The sequence below is a fragment of the Phoenix dactylifera genome, chromosome 3 (genome assembly GCF_009389715.1).
Source record: "Phoenix dactylifera cultivar Barhee BC4 chromosome 3, palm_55x_up_171113_PBpolish2nd_filt_p, whole genome shotgun sequence".
NCBI classification, from domain to species: Eukaryota; Viridiplantae; Streptophyta; class Magnoliopsida; order Arecales; family Arecaceae; genus Phoenix; species Phoenix dactylifera.
Window position 1 is genome coordinate 23,899,225 of NC_052394.1, and position 19,099 is coordinate 23,918,323.

The window sequence follows — 19,099 nt, forward strand, 5'->3', positions numbered from 1 at the left end:
AACGATGCCATCATTCCTTCTTGTATTTTTCAATAAAGCATCAATCCCTTCTTCCTTATTGTCACCATAAAACGTCGCATGGGCGTGCATCAAGGATGAGGACGGTCATGTGTGATCTCTCCGATTTCTTTCATCGGTCGGATCGATTTGGACTTGAAACAACTTTGAACAACCTAAGATGGTCGGAATTATGAGGTTTAGTAGGAGTCGGAGGGCGGATGGTGGGAGTGGATGGATGCCGGTCATGGGCAATACACTCAACAGCAATTACCTAACACAAGAAAAAATAAAACTCGGAACTTCGAAGCTACCATGCAAAAGCCAATATACCTAGCACACGACAGGGCATTTATTTGATTCATAAGGCACAAGAAGGTACAAACAACAACAATTACACTCAGCACATTACCTTGACCCATAGGACGGGGATACAGTGTGAAAGAGTATGCCATCGTTCTCTCATTTTTCCATATCGATGAAGCTCTCTCATATCTTCAACCACTCCAAGCAACAACAGAGACCCCAACAAAGCTTCCCAGGATAGTCCCTTATATAAACCTCTCTGCTGTACCCAATGATATAAAAACTGAAAGATCGGTTGCCATGAGCCATTGTCACACGTGTGACAGGGACAACAGAGATCATGTGCCTCTCACAAATGACCCTAGCAGAAGGGGGAACAGGAGACCGTCCGGCAATAACTTCTGAAGAGAACCTATTCAGGAGATAAGAGTCAGCAAAGAAGGCAGGCGTGCATTGGTATGCCTGTATGTTGCACAGCTGGACACCTCTGGCTCCGTGGAACACCTCATCAGGAACCGAGGCAGCACCACTGGCAGCACTAACTTTTCGGTTTGAAAGGGTCCTCCTGCATATAGAACCAAAAGTAAATGACAAAATTGGCTCTTCAGTTGCTTTCGTATTAATGCATAAGCACATATAGATATACATATCTCCAGGCACTTGTTCCTCCTTAAATGTGGTCGACTGCTTGCAAGAATGAGTATATATGCGTGTGGGCAAGCACACAAGATGAGATGCTTCTGGTCATTCATGCAAGAGATAAGTATGTGCAGAGACCATGTATGATATCAACATCCAATAAACTTTTGTTCCATACGGTATCATCTGACAATATTAGTACCAACCCACTTGCTAGAAATTTACAGCAGTAGGACATGACATAGTTCTTGTAGCTGCCTATCAATATTTTTTTAGGCATAATGTCACAAGAAGGTCCACCGCGGCTGTTCAGATCAATGAATCTCTATCAGTCCCAAACTAAATCATTGATGGCCAATGGCTCATGACTAGGTTGCAAGAAGAGATGAATGTCTCCTAGGAACAGTACGAATCCTTCCACAGAAGCATGAATCTGAACTGTTCTCATGTTATATTTTGTAAATATAACCAAATCTATCATAAGAAAACATCAGAACATGATGTCTTGCATATTTCAGCAACATTATTATATTTTTAGCAATATAACATGCAGGTTAAAGCTAAATGCATCAAACAAACAATACCTTGGATGCTCGCCAGCAAGGTGCACTATACGAGAGTCACAGGTTGCTCTACCAAGTCATAGGCTCCCTAATATCTATTACGTAATGACACTACTAAGCTACCTACTAGGCACGAACACACACACCCACACACACACACAGAGATGATAAGCAAATAGAGAGAACAATCCAGTGCAGAGTTGCAGTCTTTATAGGAACAATTCAACCAAGATGCAGTAGCATTGCTAATGCATTCACATATCTAGGAGTACACCGGTTAAGAAAATATAGTTCAAGTATTACCATTCACATGGTACAACAATTTTGGCATCATAATGTAGCACACATACCATTTAACAAGAGCAATGCTGCGTGCGAGGAGGGAACCTTGTCCGCTGCATGTCTGACATTTTACGAGCCCGCGTGATCCACAAGTTGCACAAGGTAGCATCCCCTTACCGTTGCAGTTTGTGCATCTGCAGATAGATTCAAGAAAATCAAACATCTATATGACACCTGCTGAAACATAGGCCCTTTTCTCAGAATGTTTGAAAAGTAAGCTTACACTGTATCAGATCCATCTCGATGAGCAATTAAACCCCTCCCATAACAGGCAGGGCATTGAGTCATCTGATTTTCCTTGTAACATCCACGTTCTTGGCCAGCATTGCATGTTGGGCAGGCTATCTCACCTCGACTATCACAACCTGTCAGTTTTCCACAATTTGATAAGTGTTTCAATATTTTACAGTTACAGAAAGATGTCAAAATTGTAAAAAAGAATATAAAAACTGTTTTTTATTGGGTGAACAGAACATCAAGTCTAAACTGTACAAAAAAGGAAGGAATCACTCTTTACACTTTGTTTCAAATAAGACATGCCAATCCTTAACCAGACTCCTAAAATTTAGCCCATTTTAAGTTTTTTTTAAAAAATATTTGTTTTGGGCATCTAGGGAGAGTAATGAAGGGATCAACACAATGTAAGTGATTTCAGTAAAAAAAAGGAATTCAGAATATTGAATGCCCAAATTCAGATCTGGCATGCCTCAGGATTTTGATCTTAGGTTGATATTTTCTTCTCTTCTCTTCTCCCATTTGAGTTTTTCTTAGGTTGATATTTTGATCATGGACATAAGCCACCATGTCCTCATAAGTTTTCAAACTTGAATAATAGAAATATATGATGATTTTGTATTTAATTGTCATAAATATAATGTACCATGCCATGTATTTGACATATCAGTTTTAGGATACATGTCACTTAACCTGAAATCATATGTCCTGCCCCTTAAAGAGCACTTACGCTAAAAATAAGAAATTAAAATTATTAAATGCTATACTCAGTCTGATAAACATGGATGATAGGGTTAAAACAAAAAGGGAAAAAAACTCAATGCAAAAAATATTTGAGAATAAGATCATAATAGTTTTACATGTCAGGGAATTTACCAAATAGGGTTATCATTAAGTACTTAAGACGTATATTCAAAAATGAATGCACACCACATAAAAGTAACATTAAGTAGCTAGAAATATAAGAATGTGATACTCTTACCCTATCAGTCATAACTCATAATCAGCACCACTCAACACTAAGATGACTAGCATAACGCAAGCAGCAGTCCACTAGGATATATTATCTTATGTTGTATATTAAACATATTACTAGTAAAGGATATCGTCAACTATGTTGCATCTCGTTCATGCCCTTTTGTTCCAAAAAGCAGTTACGTTTTGTTCCATTTAGAAAAGTTACATCTAGCCCACAAGGACAAGATGAAAATAGCAAAAATATGAGGATTGTGGGGTGGAAGTCTGGTAGAAAAGGATAAACAGGAGTAAGTCTCAGCATATAAAAGGATCTTAGAGCCTATAAGGTGGCATCGATTTACGAGAGAGAGAGAGAGGGGGGGGGGGGGGTGATCTTGCATAGCAGTTGAAGGGGTAAAAAAAGAAGATTGTAAGATCAAAGAAGAGTTGGATGAAATAACTTGAATATACTTTCACCTTGGAGGACTTGGTTTCAGACAGGTAGATATGGTTGCGTAGCAGTCAAAAAGACAGCTGCAAACTAAAGGAAAAGGAGTACTTGTTTCTGTATATACTTCGTTATATAAAAGGCTGGCATATTCCTCCTCCCAAATGTCAGCTTTAACAGTTAATAATAAAAAAATTGATGGTTAAGAAAATTTCAAAATAATGTTGCCATTTCCCAGAAATGATGTCAACCCAATTAGTCACGAATATGAAGAGTATACCTTGAACTGTAAAACTTATGCAGAAACTGGCGAAGCCAATGAATTTTTACAACAAAGCTTTCAGAGTATATGCTATGATCTGAAGTATCAGTTCATGGATTCTTACCCGAGCATTTCTCGATAGCTTCAGAATGAGGAATCTTAACTTTTGTTTCTTTGTGTGACACAAAGAGAAGTGGAAATTCGGACCTAAGATCCAATTCCCATATGCCAAGTTCTGGCCCCCTATCTTTGCCATCAATTTTCCCACCCAGGTATGGCTCTGTTTCTCTTATAATTTCTCTCTCTTCCATGAAAGTTTCTAGAGTCCCCATATACACATTGCAGTCTTCGATGGCACAAATTTTCCATCTCCGGGCGGGTCGACTTCCCCAGCAACAACGATGCCCAACGTGATCCATAAGTAACTGCCGAATTTCCACCTCATCCAAAATTTCCCTATAAGATATTATTTTATGCATCATATGAGAATATTATTTTTGGAAAATTCAAGAAAAACGATTTTATGAAACTAAAAGACGTAAGTAAAATTGCTAAAGAGTGTAAAGGCAAAAACCTTTTACCATATCAATTATTTTAGCAACATATGGTGTACAAGTCAGGGTGTAAAACTTCAGATGTGTGATCTGATTAGAATGCAAAGCACAGCTTCAACAAGAGAACAGTAAATTTTCAGTGAAATTACAATACACCATAAGAACCTCATGTTAAACTAGCACCTGCAGATGGAATATAAATCACAAATAGATGGTCTTTGCTTCAATTATCTGCTATCTGTGAGGACAGATAGAGATGAGCAAGCACCGGAAAGGCAGAAGTTCTCTAAACCTATTCTTGTAGTGGAAAATAGTCAGCTATTGACACCCTTGGCATGCAATGCTTTATTAACCCCTCCGCCACCCGCAGAGCGTGAGTGAGAGCGAGCGAGCGAGCGAGCGAGCGAGAGAGAGAGAGAGAGAGAGAGAGAGAGAGAGAGAGGAGGAGGAGGATAAATTTCTGAAGGCCCATCAAAATAAACACTATGGAACCAAATAACATAACAGCATCACTGGCAGGAAAACTCAACATGGATGGAGATCCTCTTCATCAATTACAAGACCAGGATGGACAAATATGACAATAACAAAGAATCAATGATTAAAAGGGCAGTAGAATGTGTATTAAAATAGAAAAAGCAATACCATCTTGCCGAGACTCACCTTCCATATTCCTTTGAAGTGTATCCAGTAGGGTATCCACCATACCCTCCTTGATAAACAACTGCTTGATCTGTAATAAGTGGTACCAAAGGCAAAATATTGGACAAGTGACAATGATGATAACAGTGAACATAACAATAAAACAATATCATAACATGACCACTGTCCCCTATGACATTCATCTATTATGTCCAGCAAAAGCTAACAAAACCTTACACAATGTCATCACATTGTAAGAATCATATGACCACCAGCTTCTTCGAAGTTCTTGGGTGCAGAACTCATGAGTGGCAAACCAAATGGCACATAACATGATCCAAGGAGTACAAAATTTCCATTCACATTTTCGGCACATGTGAGCTAATTAATATTCTAAATGTGTGCTGGAACAATGGTGAAAAACAACTATAGAATGAATTACAATCAAGATTGCATTTGGCATTATTTTCTCTTTCATATTCTGCAAACAGAAAACAGAATTTTTTCCTTTTTTAAAAAAAAATGAGAAGACATAAACATGTGTGGTGTAGGTAACCAATTTTATTTCTTTAAACACACTCATATACACAAAAACCGGCCACTGCACAACCTTTTGCAGTGGTGGCAGCAGCGGCAGTGGTAGAAGCAGCAACAACGGTGGCACCAGTGAAAATGGTATCGAGGGGGGAAGGGGGTTTTCTTGAAAAGCTCGAGTTCTCAGTTTGTAGAAAATTGAAAGAAAGATCTTCTTGCTTTCACTTCTTTTTTCTTGAGAAATTTAAAGAATATTTTCAAAAATGGAAAATGAAAATAGAAGTACGAAACATTCTTTTGGTCTTCTTTTTTTTTTTTTTTTTGCCTTTTAAAACAGAAATAAGAAGAAGAAGAAGAAGAAGAAGCGACGCTACGCAGGCCTTATGTTTTTGTCTTACAAAGCTACAAGCCCAACACTGAAAGCAGACACTCCATACAATGATATCGTTCAGTTTCAGAAATGGCCCAATAAATGCCAGCTGATTAGGATGATATAATTGGAGAAATACCTAGTCTAAAATCTCCTTCATCAGCTTTTTGCAGCTTCTTTAACTCTGAAAATGCCACAGCTGATGGCCAAGAATAGTTTAGTTATTCATGCAACTATTTGCTTGTCTACACATTCTGGTTTCTGGATCTTGAAGGGCAAATAGCATATAAATGATTGCTACTTATCATCAAACTCGATAAAGTTCAGTTTGTTGCATGATTAAAATTGGAACTTCGTAACTTGTTTCAGCCTGCTTGCGGTTCAATATATTTGATCAAAAGTAGCCTAAAACCAGGCTCAATATAACAGCTCATTGGCGATCTCATGGGCATCAGTTTGAACCGAATTTTGTTTTTCCTTTTTTGAAATACCCGCCTAGTTCAGTTAATATGTGGTATTCTCTTTTTCCCTAAAGAAGATTCGACTTTATGTAGCGTTTGCAGTATTGCCGAATTTATAGATCTCTTCCCATTTTTCATTAAAGAATCCAAGTTGGTTCAATTCCTGCTCCGCACGTGAGAAACAAATCAAGTGCGTCTCCTTGGACCTAATCTCGCCAAAAACTTCAGATCAAATTAATTGCTCCGATTTGCACAGGTAGCATCATTGTCCAAATTAGGGAAGTAATCCAGAAAAAAAAGCCTAAAATTCTCACAATTTTTTTTATTATCAATCTATCTATCCATCTGGTGCTAAGGAAGAGATGATGAGATTGCTGTACCTTGGGGATGATCAGGCTCGGGGGAGCTGACGAGGGCGGCGTGGATGGAAGGAGGATAGTAGGGATCAGAGAAGGCGGAGGCGGATCGGATCTCCTCCACGCTCACCTCCTCACCTCGTCCTACGTGCACCGACGCGCTCCTACCCACGTACTGGTAGGCCCTCCACTCCTCCTCGCCTTTCTCTCCCGCTTCCACTTCTGATCACCGGATCAATTAGAAAGCGGAACAGCTCGTTAGTAGTCAGTGGAAATTGGAATATCAGAGACGAAGAGAGAGAGAAAGAGAAAGCGGAGGATGTACAGTACCAGAGACCAGTGGCTGCTCCATAGCGGACCACCGATTGCCTTTTTTTTTCCTCCAAGGGGGAACGGGTAACGAGTCCTATGACCATTGCGCTGTTTATACACCGTGCGGCGTTTGATCGCCGTTGGAAAGCGTGGGCCCACATAGTACATGCCAAAATGCCGAGCCGGTGACTTGATTCGTAAAGTCGGACATCCCAAAGGCTATTTTCGCTTTCTTCGCGGCTAAGAAGCTTTGGCCTGGGCGGGGCCCACTCGACGCGGTAGCGACGACTCCAGCCATTATCCTCGCGACTTTCTTCGAATGTACTCTGTGGCAGGTTGTCTTGATTAGAAAATGAATGAATTCGGCATTTAAGTTGATTTTCTATGAGGCTTCCTCTCCTCCTAATTCTTAAAAACAAATTGAGAAAGAAAAATCCAAATCGAGCATGCCCGCGTGCTGCCGCCTTCGTCCCTTCAGCTCCCTGGCGGCAGCGGCATCCGCCCGGACCCCCACGCCGTTCTCCACCAACCCCACTCATTACTTGGACTATCGTCACCTCCTCCGTTCGTGCAAAGATCTCCGCTCCCTCCTCCAAATCCACGCTCGCCTCGTGGTCCTCGGAGCCGCATCCGACGACTCCATCCGCGCCCTGCTTCTCAATTCCTACTCAACCTTCCACCAATCCGTCTCCGCTCTCTCCGTCTTCAAATCCTCTCCCTACTCCACCGTCATGCTGTGGAACTCCATGATCAGATGCTACACCAGAACGGGGGAGCATAACAAGGCAATTCAGTTCTACAATGACATGGTGGGACGAGGTATCGAAGCCGACAAGTACACCTTCACCTTTCTTTTGAAGGCCTGCACCGGGGCGCTCGACTCGGATACTGGCATTTTGGTTCACCGCGAGATAGTCAGCAGAGGATTACGAAAGGATGTCTTTATTGGGACTAGCCTTGTTGACATGTACTCTAAACTGGGCATGATCGATACTGCACGCGAGGTGTTTGAGTCAATGCAGGTGTTGGATGTTGTCTCGTGGAATGCCATGATTGCTGGGCTGTCTCAGATCGGTGATCCTCATGAAGCATTAGCATTTTTCCGGAAGATGCAGTTGGTCGGTGAAGTCCCCAATTCAGTTACCGTTCTTAACTTGTTTCCGGCTATTTGTGAACTGTCTGCTCTTTTGCTTTGCAGGGCTGTTCACGGTTTTGTCATTAGGAAGCATCTTTTTGCCTGCCGTTTTTAATGGGTTGATTGATGCTTACTGCAAATGTGGGAGGACTGACATTGCTCGTAAGGTTTTTGATGGGATGTCGAGTTCTAAAGATGATGTTTCATGGGGGACCATGATCTCTGGTTATGTCCACAATGGGTGTTTTCTGGAGGCTTTGGAGCTTTTTGATGAACTGACAAGAGAGAACCTGAAGTTGAACCAGGTGTCGGTGGTGAGTGCTCTTTCAGCTGCAGCTGAGATAGGAGACCTAGGGAGGGGGATTGAAATTCACAACTATGCAATAAACAAAGAATCAGATTTGGATATTGCAGTCAACACAATGCTTGTGACAATGTACGCTAGGTGTGGGGACGTAGAGATAGCAAAATCATTGTTTGATGGTATTCAAGAAAAAGATATTGTTTCTTGGTCTGCAATGATCTCAGCATTTGTTCAAACAGGCCATCCCAAAGAAGCAGTGAACCTTTTTCGAGAGATGCTGCTAGCAGGCATTACACCTAATTCTGTGACTCTTGTCAGTCTACTTCCAGCTTGTGCTGATTTGTTAAATCTGAAGTTGGGAAGAAGCATGCATTGCTATGCCTTAAAATCAAAGATTAGTCTAGATGTTACAATGGCAACTGCCCTGGTAGCAATGTATGCTCAGTGTGGATCTTTTAGCTCAGCACATATTCTGTTTGATGGCTTAGATCACAAAGATGTTGTCACTTGGAATGCATTGATCAATGGATATGCACAGATGGGGGAAGCATGTAAGGCTTTGCAGATGTTTTATCAATTACGATCATTCGGACAGCAACCGGACCCTGGAACCATAGTTGGTGTGCTTCCAGCTTGTGCTCTCTTAAGATGCCAAGATGAAGGTGCTTGCATACATGGACTGGTTATCAGGAATGGGTTTGATTCAGATCTTCATGTGAAAAATGCAATTATTGATATGTATGCCAAGTTTGGGGATATTTATTCTGCCAGGATCTTATTCTTTGAGACCAAATTATATAATGATGTGATATCGTGGAATACCATGATAGCAGGATACATGCACAATGGGCTTGCTAGTGAAGCAATAGCTACTTTCCACCTAATGAGAGCTGAGAATCTTAAGCCCAATTTCGTTACTCTCATGAGTGTAATTCCAGCAGCTTCATACTTGGCTTCTTTAAGAGAAGGCATGGCTCTCCATTCATATGTGATCAGGATAGGGTTTGAATCTCATGTGCTTGTGGCAAACAGTCTAATTGACATGTACTCGAAATGTGGAAGGCTTGATTATGCTCGTGACTTCTTCAATCAAATGGACAATAGAGATACAGTAACATGGAATGTGATGCTTGCTGGATATGCCATACATGGGCTTGGTGAAAATGCCATCTCGTTGTTTTCACTGATGAAAGACAATTACATCAAAGCTGATTCAGTATCCTTTATTAGCACCTTGTCTGCTTGCAGGCATGGGGGTTTAATAGCAGAAGGTAGAAAGATTTTTGAATCCATGAAATCTGAATACGAGGTGGAGCCTAACCTGGAACACTATGCCTGCATGGTAGATTTGCTAGGTCGTGCTGGTCGATTGGATGAAGCTTGGGGTTTGATTCAAAGAATGCCAATGACTCCTGATGCTGGTATTTGGGGAGCTCTATTGGGTGCTTGCAGACTGCATTCTAATGTATGGATGGGAGAAATGGCAGTAGACCGCTTAGTTAGACTAGAGCCGAAGAATGCTGCACATTATGTTGTTCTGGCTAATATATATGCTCAGGCAGGAAGATGGGCTGATGCTAGAAAGGTGAGAGTAGCAATGAATCAGACAGGTCTGAACAAGACACCTGGTTGTAGTTGGGTTGAGATAAATAATGCCATTCACGCATTTAGAGTTGGTGACCAATCCCACCCACAATACAAAAGCATGTGTAATCTGTGGAATGGCTTGCTTGAAAAGATGGAGAATATGGGTTATGTCGCAGACACAAGTTCAGTGCTTCATAATGTGGAGGAAGAGGAGAAATTATCCTTCCTACATGGCCATAGTGAGAGACTAGCCATATCCTTTGCTCTTTTGAGCACAGAACCAGGGATGACAATCCAAATAATAAAAAACCTCCGCGTTTGTGGAGATTGCCACACGGTCACAAAACTAGTCTCAAAGATCACTAACCGTAAGATAATTGTCAGAGATTCTACTCGTTTTCATCATTTTGAGGATGGTATATGCTCATGTAAGGACTACTGGTGATTTTGTTGGAAGAGAACAACTTGTTATTTATGACAACTGACCATTTCGGTGCATTCATGTACAAATATGGAGAAACAAATCACAGACTGGAATTAAGTCAGTCTAAGAATAGATAATAGCTGACCTGTTAATTTTCTGATTATATAATCAAGCATATAGAAGATTTCAAATTATTTCCCTTTCCCCCCTGGGTGAAAGCTAAGGAGCATCTGCCAGTGCTGCAAAAAATAATCATTTGATTTAGCAGTTGAACTTCTGACTATTGAGTCAGGATCTTCTCAAATTTTGCAACTCACTGAAATTTGGGAATTTTCTGATTTATAGTGGATGCGTTACCCAATCAACTCGAGGAAGTTACATGGTTTGGAGGGCAATTGTCATGCAAAATTAAATCAATAGGAGAACATATTACAAACTTTTATTGTATAGGAATAGTGAAACAGAATAAATTATGCATGTTTGGATTACATACCTTAAGAACCAAGAGATGTTTTGCTCTATAGATTCGTTGACAATAAGCTTGGAACTAGAACATGATACCTTTCCAGTGGGAGTGAACATGCCATTTCTGCTCATCTATTTTCTCCTGCAGCTACTTGCTTATTCTTTGATGTTGGAATATCTCTATTTGTAGTAGAACAGACTGCGGAATTTACTTCCGGCAACTCAAGTTAAGCTTGCTGCATCAGCCTGTCAACAGGACCCTCTATATTCATTCAAGCATTTCTCTGGCAATTCCTTTTCAAATAATATTCTTCTTGATACTACTGATAGTGACAGCAAAAAGAAATAACTGTTGGCGAATCAATGCTCTTTGATTGCATGATTGGTTTATTATTACAGGAAACACCATATATTCTTTTCAGCATTCTTTTGGCTCCTTTAATACTGTTTTCTTCCCTTTTTTGCCATTAATTTCTTTCATATAATTACTGCAAGCCACAGAAATGACTATAGGAAAAAATAGTTCTCTGTAACTTACATGATCTATCTGTTAGTACAGGAATGGGTACTCCTGAGGTTTACAACATTCCAGGGGTCACATAAGAGCTAGATTTCAGTAACATTAATGGTACTACAGGTCTTGTTTTTGCCTATAATACAGGAATGCTGCCACAGTTTTAGATAGGCATAGAAAACCTTGTATTAACCCCATAAAAGAAGTATCACAGATTAAAATTTAATAAACTATATAACCTCTGGCCTTTTCTAAGCTTTTTCTTACAACTTTAAAATCACAAATTTCTGGTAGCCTTATGTATAGGGATCTCCATTTGAGGTGGGTAAATGAGTAGGTGGTGCAAAAAATGGTATAACTGAGTTAAAAAGGGGAGTTACTATAATCTATAGGAATTTAATTTGATGAAAGTGGATTCTGTAGTAAGTTAATGAGGCAAAGGAGGGGATCCAGCGAAAGAGAAGGAAAGAATGTAGGAGGCTAGCAAGATTTTTGAACATTGACTGTTGGCCTTATATCATCACATCAATGGCAACAACAAGAAGACTATATGGAGGTCCTTCTTGCAACATGCAAGAACAAACTTTGCTTATACAAACACAAAGATGAGCTGTCTATCATTTGCTTGGTGGAATGACTTTTGGCAATGAAAGTTTGTTTGGTTGAAATTATTAGTATCTGACTCCACACTTCGTATATCAAAAGGTTTTATTTGGAACTAAACAGCAGGATTTTGAAGGCTCTAGACCTGATGATAGAATAGTTTGACGTGTTATTGCTTTTGATGTACCTATTATGCTGGTATGCAATGACACTTGATTCAGGTTGTGTTCAGGCTTTGTTCTTTGTGGATGGCATAATGTGGGTCCTTCCATCTTGTACATACTAGTTGCTTGGTCCTTGTCTTTTGACCCAATCAGTTTTTATACTATATTATGATATCTACTTGTCTTTCACATCTTCTTTGATAGTGCAATTCGATTCACATCTTTGCCAGAAGGAAACATAAGCCACTTACCGCTGGTTCTGAACTGCATTAACAGTCACTGCTGACAAAGAAAAAGCTGAAGGAATGGTGCTCGTCTGGATGAAATAAGACGCTGTAGACGCTGTTGTTTTACATCATAGTTTGCCCTGTCGCAGCTGAAGAGCGATTTGCAAGTTGACTCTGGGATATCTATTGCCTTATCTGTCAGATGTTTGCAAGTCGAATAGATGAATACTTGGGTACCAGCTAGGGAATGCTTTGTGCCGAGAGTGCCTACTTTAACATAAACAAATTGATGGAAGATCTGCTGCCATTCCCTGGAGACATAATGAACATGACCGGGGCTTGAGCAGTTTTCCTCGGAGTCTTGTTCTGAAACATCACATGTAGCAGAAGGCAATGTTTTTCTTTTTCCTTCCACAATCGGCAGCTCTTCTGCTATTCCTTTAAGTCATTATGAACCTGGCAGGGGGCTTATGAACTTTTCCTGGGTGTCTTATTCAGAAAAATCACATGTGCTTGGAAGTGAAGAATTAACCATCAGGATTCCGTAAGCCTTGGCAATTGCTGAATGCTGTCTGGTTTAGCTTCTTAGATGTGGCTCTTGCAGTTGTAGCTCCGAGGCTCGATTCTAGAACGAAGCATCTCCTTGCTTCCCTCATAAGGTTGTGATTTGCTGTTACTGAGTTCATACTTAAACCTTGACTATGAAGTGATGTAGATTTTTCTTGTTTCTTGAGTCAAAAAAAGCTACAACTAGTTCCTAAATCAGCTATAAGGTTTCCACCTCCACACTCGTCTGCTAAGAATCTGGAACCAATCTCTCTCTCTCTCTCTCTCTCTCTCTCTCTCTCTCCCCCCCCCCCAAAAGTGGATGCGGCGGCCGAGAAGAGAGTACTTTGCACGCGGGATTTATCAATATAAATATTCATTTTTTTTTTTGGTAAAAGCGGTTACTCATTTCATTTCATATTGCTCTAAATTGAGTACAACCTGCTAAATCACGGGAAAGTAAAAGATGCAACAAAGGATGAACATCAGAAGCTGACGTCCAAGTAAAATCCCCGGAATGCCGAGCGACAAAAGAGGCGACCCAGTCTGCAGCCCTGTTCGCCTCCCTGAACACATGTCCTATCTGAACATCGCCCAACAGCAGCACCATCCTACGGATCTCCCGGATGAGGGGATGACCATCCCCAAACCGATCCGCCCCTCGGATCCAGTCGATAACCACAGATGAATCTCCCTCAAGGCAGACCCGCTCCGCACCAAGTACCTGCCGCACATAGGATATACCCTCCCAGGCTGCCTGCAACTCTGCCCCAACCGCTGTGAATCCTGGCGTGCGCCTCCCTCCTGCTGCTATCATCCTGCCAAGGTGGTCCCTGATCACAAATCCAACCCCTCCAGCTGCGCCATCCACTGACCGGCTGCCGTCGAAATTTACTTTGAGATAGTCAAGGGGTGGGGGTACCCAAGAAACACAGGCAAACCGGGGCGCTGAAACAGCGTAGAGAGTACCCCAGGTGTCCCTGACTATCCCAGAAGAAAATCGGACGGTAGCCGCTATGATCTCCCTCGCATATAGCACAGCTCTATCCACCACCCTCCTCGGGGACAACCTGCTCCCCTCAAATAGGCCGGCATTCCTGTCCAACCAAATGTGGTAGGCCAGGTATGCCATCAGAATCCCTACCTCTGTAGAAAGGGGACTCTGCATAAAAGCTCTCAGCAGCTGAATCAAATCCTGCACAGAGACTATCGAGTCTGGTAGTAGGACTGGTGACCTCCTCCATATCTCTCTGGCTCTGGGACACTGCAGAAGAACATGCTCAGTCGTCTCCTCAATCTCTGCACACTCCTCACAATACTGAGAGACCACCATACCACGCCGGACTAACAAACTCCTCGTAGGAAGGCAGCCCCAGGCCACCTTCCAGATGAATAAAGCCACACGCGGGTGAATCCGCAACCTCCATATCCAACCACCCTCGATCCGACGAACGGGCTCCCTACCGATCAATGCACGGAGATCACTGGCACGTACCCTCGTCCGTCCCGTCGGGACCCATACTAGCCTATCGGCCCCCCCACCATCAGGAATCGGGAGAGACAGAACCGACTCCGCCAGCTGCTCCCTAAAGACCTCCCGGACCATCTCCTCCCTCCATCGATCCCCCTCGACAGTCAGCAGCTCACTAACTCTGCACCTAGCTAGCCTCGCCGAATCCACCATAGTAGGCATGCGACAAATCGGAAACTCGGTCACCCAGCTATCCTCCAACACATCAATAGACCGGCCGTCCCCTATGGACCATCTAATCTCTGGAAGCACCACCCCTGCTCTCGTGCAAATCTCCCTCCACATCGGTGAATGGCGTCGACCAGCTCGCACCCCAGTAGCCAAAGCACCATACTTGGCCCTCATCAGTGATGACCACATACTCTCGGGCTCAAGCACAGATCTAACTGCATGTCTAGCCACTAGGGCCTCCCGCATCGCCACCAGGGACTGCACCCCCAGACCTCTGTGGATAATCGGCTGGCACACAACATCCCACGCCATCAAGTGGACTCCCCCTCTGCCACTGCACCTCCCCCAAATGAAGTTCCTAAATAGCTGCTCAAGGGACCTTAGGACAGTAACTGGGATAAGAGTATTGGAAAGTAGATAGATGGGAACCGAGGTAAGGACTGATCGGACCAGAGTGATCCTACCCATCATGGAAAGTGTATGCATCTGCCACCCCTCTAGTCTGCGTCTGATACTAAGCTCCAGAGAAGTACAGTCCCTACGCCGCAGCCGCTGACCGGAGAGCGGGACCCCCAAATATGTCATCATGCCCTCCTGCTCTCCCACCCCCAGGATCTCCACTATAGCCCGTCTCTCCGCCACTCTGGTCTTCGGACTAAAAATAATAGCTGACTTGGCCAAATTGACCCGCTGTCCCGATGCTGCACAGTAATCCCGCATAATCTGACAAATAACTCGGGCCATCTGCCGTGACGACCTAGCCAAGAGCAAACAATCATCAGCAAACAACAAGTGGGAGATCGGATGAGCCCTCACCGTCGGCCTATAAACCTCCAGCTCCTGAGAGGCCACTGCCCGTCGTAGGGCTCTAGATAATGCATCTGAGCACATAATGAATAATAGGGGAGAGAGTGGGCACCCCTGACGGAGCCCCCCTGACGACACAAAAAAACGAGACGGCGTCCCGTTTACCAGGATAGCAAAAGACGGGGCACGTACACAACCCATCACCCATCTGATCCACAGCTCAGGAAATCCGAATCCCTGCAATGACTGCTGTAAGAAATCCCACCTCACCCTGTCATAGGCCCTCTCCATATCAAGTTTGATCCCCATAAAACTCCTCCTCACCGAAGCTCTACCAAGATCAAACATAAACTCCTGGGCAATAAGCACATTGTCAGATATACTCCGCCCCTCCAAAAAAGCCCCCTGCTCCGGGCTAATAAGCCTGGGAAGGACGTCCCTCAGTCTGACGGCGAGTATCTTCGCCGTAGCCTTGTACAGGATCGTACAAAGGCTAATCAGACGGAAGTGACTCGGCTCCGTGGCATCCTGCCGCTTCGGTATCAAGGTGATAAAAGTTCTCTGCCAATCTGCTGCCATCACTGCTGTGCGGAAAAACTGTTGTATAGCCGCCGTCACATCTCGACCTACTATCATCCAATATCTCTGAAAAAATAAGGGTCGGAATCCATCCGGCCCTGGGGCCTTGTCCCCCGCGAGGGACCTCACTGCCTCTCTAACCTCCTCCTCCGACACTGGTCTAGTCAATGCTACTGTCTCCCCCTCTGACACCCCAACTGAGGGCGAAGGTAAGTCCAATAGGCTCCCACCTATAGGGTGCTCTGTCCACCTGGCCCTGAAGAAGCTCTCCAAGATTCTCTGAATCACATCCGGCTCCTCCGACAACTGCCCGTCCTCATCCTTGATAACTCTAATTCTGTTCTGGTGCCTCCTGATAACTATCGCCTGGTGGAAAAAACTAGTATTTCTGTCCCCCTCCACGATCCACTGTACCCTCGATTTCTGTCTCAAAAAAATCTCCTGCTGTCTAAGGAGGCCGTCATGCAGTGTCAATAAGGATCTAAGCTCCCCCATCTCCTCATCCGCTAGACCACCCCTCTGGTCCTCCTGATCCTGTAGCCTAGCAATAGCCTCCTCAGACTCCTCAATCCTCCTGAAAATATCTCCCACCTCCTCACGGTTCCACCTCCTCAGCCGTCTCCTCGTCAACTCCAATCTCCGAGACACCCGATACATAGCGTCTCCTCTAACTGGTGCACTCCATGCCTCCCTCACCATCTCCCATGATCTCGGGTAACCAAGCCATATTTTCTCAAATCTAAAGGGAGACCGAACTGGAATATAAGTGTCTGTACTCACCAGTAACGGACTGTGATCCGACGCGATCCTGGGCAAGTGACTCACTCGATGATCCGGAAAGCACTGAACCCACCCGGCGGTCGCGCAAGCTCTGTCAAGTCGCTCCCATACTCTAGCCTGGCCCTGCTGATTGTTGCACCATGTAAACCTAGGGCCCATGAACCCCAGATCTATCAGCCCATTTGTTGTCAAAAAATCTTGGAATTCCTTCACCTTCCTCTCATATGAAAAGGGTCTCCCCCCCATCTTCTCCTGAGGATCCATAATACAGTTGAAGTCACCAGCCACCATCATAGGGAACCCCTGAATAATCAACTGAGACACCTCCTCCCACAGTATCCTTCTCTCCCTGAAATCCGTACTGGCATACACTGCAGCAAGCACCCATGAAACTCTACTACCCTCCGAAATCACTATAACCACCTCCTGGGTACATACATGGAACACATCCAACCTACAAGAATCCTGCGCCCAAGTGACAATGATACCACCCGACAACCCCTGGGACTCCACTGCATAAAATCCCCATGACTTAGGTACCGCTCTCCTAGCCTTCTGTAAGCTCCTTCCAGATAGCCGGGTCTCAAACAAAACACATATATCCGGCCTATGCTGCTGCACCATCCTACGGAAAGCCGGAGCAAAAGAAGGCTTCCCCGCGCCGCGGCAATTCCATAAAAAGACCTTCATTGGTCACCCCGGAGTCCATCACTACCCCCTGTCCCGGGGCTACAATCATGAAACACCACCTCTTCACTAGCTCTTCCACTCTCCAAGCCTGCAGAGACCACTCCCTTGGCTGCAGCCTTCAACTGGGCCACCATTCGATGAAGATCCCCTCCCTCCCCGGGTTGTGCCAAATGGCACGCTGAGTCTCCATTGGCACACATACTTGCCACCAGACCCCCTGTCAATTCCCCTCTTTCCTCTGTGTTGACACCACCCACAGGCCTAGGATAGCTTGATTCACCTGTTACCATCTTCCTCAATCCCATCTCGGATGCCACCCCACTGTGCTCCCGTGCCATATGTTGGAGGAGAGCTTGATTCACCTGGCACGCCCTCTGCTTGGAACTTCCCCCCCCAAGCAGCTCCCTCCTCCGCCACACCACCTACTTTGCCACCCCTTACTGCTGCGTTGCAGCACTCCACCACCCGATCAGCGCCGGTGCCAGACAACCCCACCGCCACCGTCTCTGCTGCCGCGAACGGGACAAAAGCCGCACGCCTCCCAGCCTTCTCCGCTCTCCCGGACAGAAGTGGGCCAAAACTGCCGGCCCTGTGCACCGCTTCCCGCCGAGGAGGTCGACCACGTTTCGTCACCAGGGGCGGGGGAGAGCTCTTGGACCTCCGGCGGAAGCCAGCCCCCGACCGCCCGAGCTTCTCCACGGAAGACACAGACCCTCCACCGGGGTTGGACGGGCCTCCCATCGCACAGCCTTTAATCCTGGGTGGGCTTCTCGCTCGTTTCGACGGGCTCGGGCCCGGCCCACCCACACCCTGCCCACTTCCGGTATTGGATCCCCCCGCAGCCTGGCCCAAGTCATTGGCCCGGCCTACAGGACATTCGCCCAACTCGGCTCCCAACCCGGACTCGGTCGCGGGTTGACTCGGACCGCCTGTGGACACACCCAAGGACACGTCCTTCTCCGGCGTCCGCCGGCGAGCCACCTTGGTGGGCTTCTGCCACCCCTCAAGATCCACCGGCGAGGACGATGAGGGCGGCGAAGACGGCCCATCCCCCTTCCCGCTAGGGCCGAGATGTGGAGATGTGGGCACTGAGTTCCCTGCCCTGGCCTCGCTCACTTCCTTCCTCCGATTCTTCGTCACCGGCGCTCGCCGGAATCCGATCCGATTAGTTACCAACCACGGACCGTAAACCGGCTCCTCCCCCCCGGCTCCATCTCCCTTCCCGGCCTCCTGCCCCGAGTTCTCAGTAGCCTTCTTCGCAGCTGCCGATTTCCCCAAACCACAGGTCTCCTCCACAGTCTCCGTCCCCATCGCCGGCCGCATGAACAGGCACTCCGCCTGCGAGTGGCCGATCCTCCCACATTTGGAGCAGGGAGCCGGCAAGTTTTCATAGATGAAGCTTTGCCAAAACTTCATCTCTAACCCTGCCGAGCTCCCCATTACAAAGGTCCCCGGTGTGAGCGGAACAGAGCTGTCCACCTCGACCTTCACCCGGGCAAAGCCATACCTGCTACCCTTCTCCGTGAAGCCATCTAGAGCCAACGGGTTGCCGGCCCTCGCCGCAATCCGGAAGATGGTTTCCTTCTTCCAATAAT

General features: G+C 45.1%; 2 protein-coding genes across 2 annotated transcripts; one reads left to right on the forward strand and one right to left on the reverse strand.

Annotated features, from left to right (window-relative positions):
• Positions 1-40: 40 nt before the first annotated feature.
• Positions 41-7,127, reverse strand: LOC103704080 (protein SSUH2 homolog). Its single transcript, XM_008787229.4, has 7 exons — positions 6,996-7,127; positions 6,690-6,887; positions 4,966-5,035; positions 3,873-4,204; positions 2,071-2,212; positions 1,856-1,981; positions 41-868 (listed from the first exon to the last, which is right to left on the reverse strand). Exons 1-7 carry the CDS (start codon positions 7,015-7,017, stop codon positions 487-489), a joined length of 1,272 nt encoding a protein of 423 aa, XP_008785451.2. The 5' UTR covers positions 7,018-7,127; the 3' UTR covers positions 41-486.
• Positions 7,128-7,155: 28 nt separating this feature from the next.
• Positions 7,156-10,621, forward strand: LOC103704081 (pentatricopeptide repeat-containing protein At2g39620). Its single transcript, XM_008787230.4, is given in 2 exon segments — positions 7,156-8,227; positions 8,229-10,621. Coding segments are annotated over 2 exon segments (3,024 nt in total). The 5' UTR covers positions 7,156-7,423; the 3' UTR covers positions 10,449-10,621.
• The last annotated feature ends 8,478 nt before the right edge of the window (positions 10,622-19,099 follow it).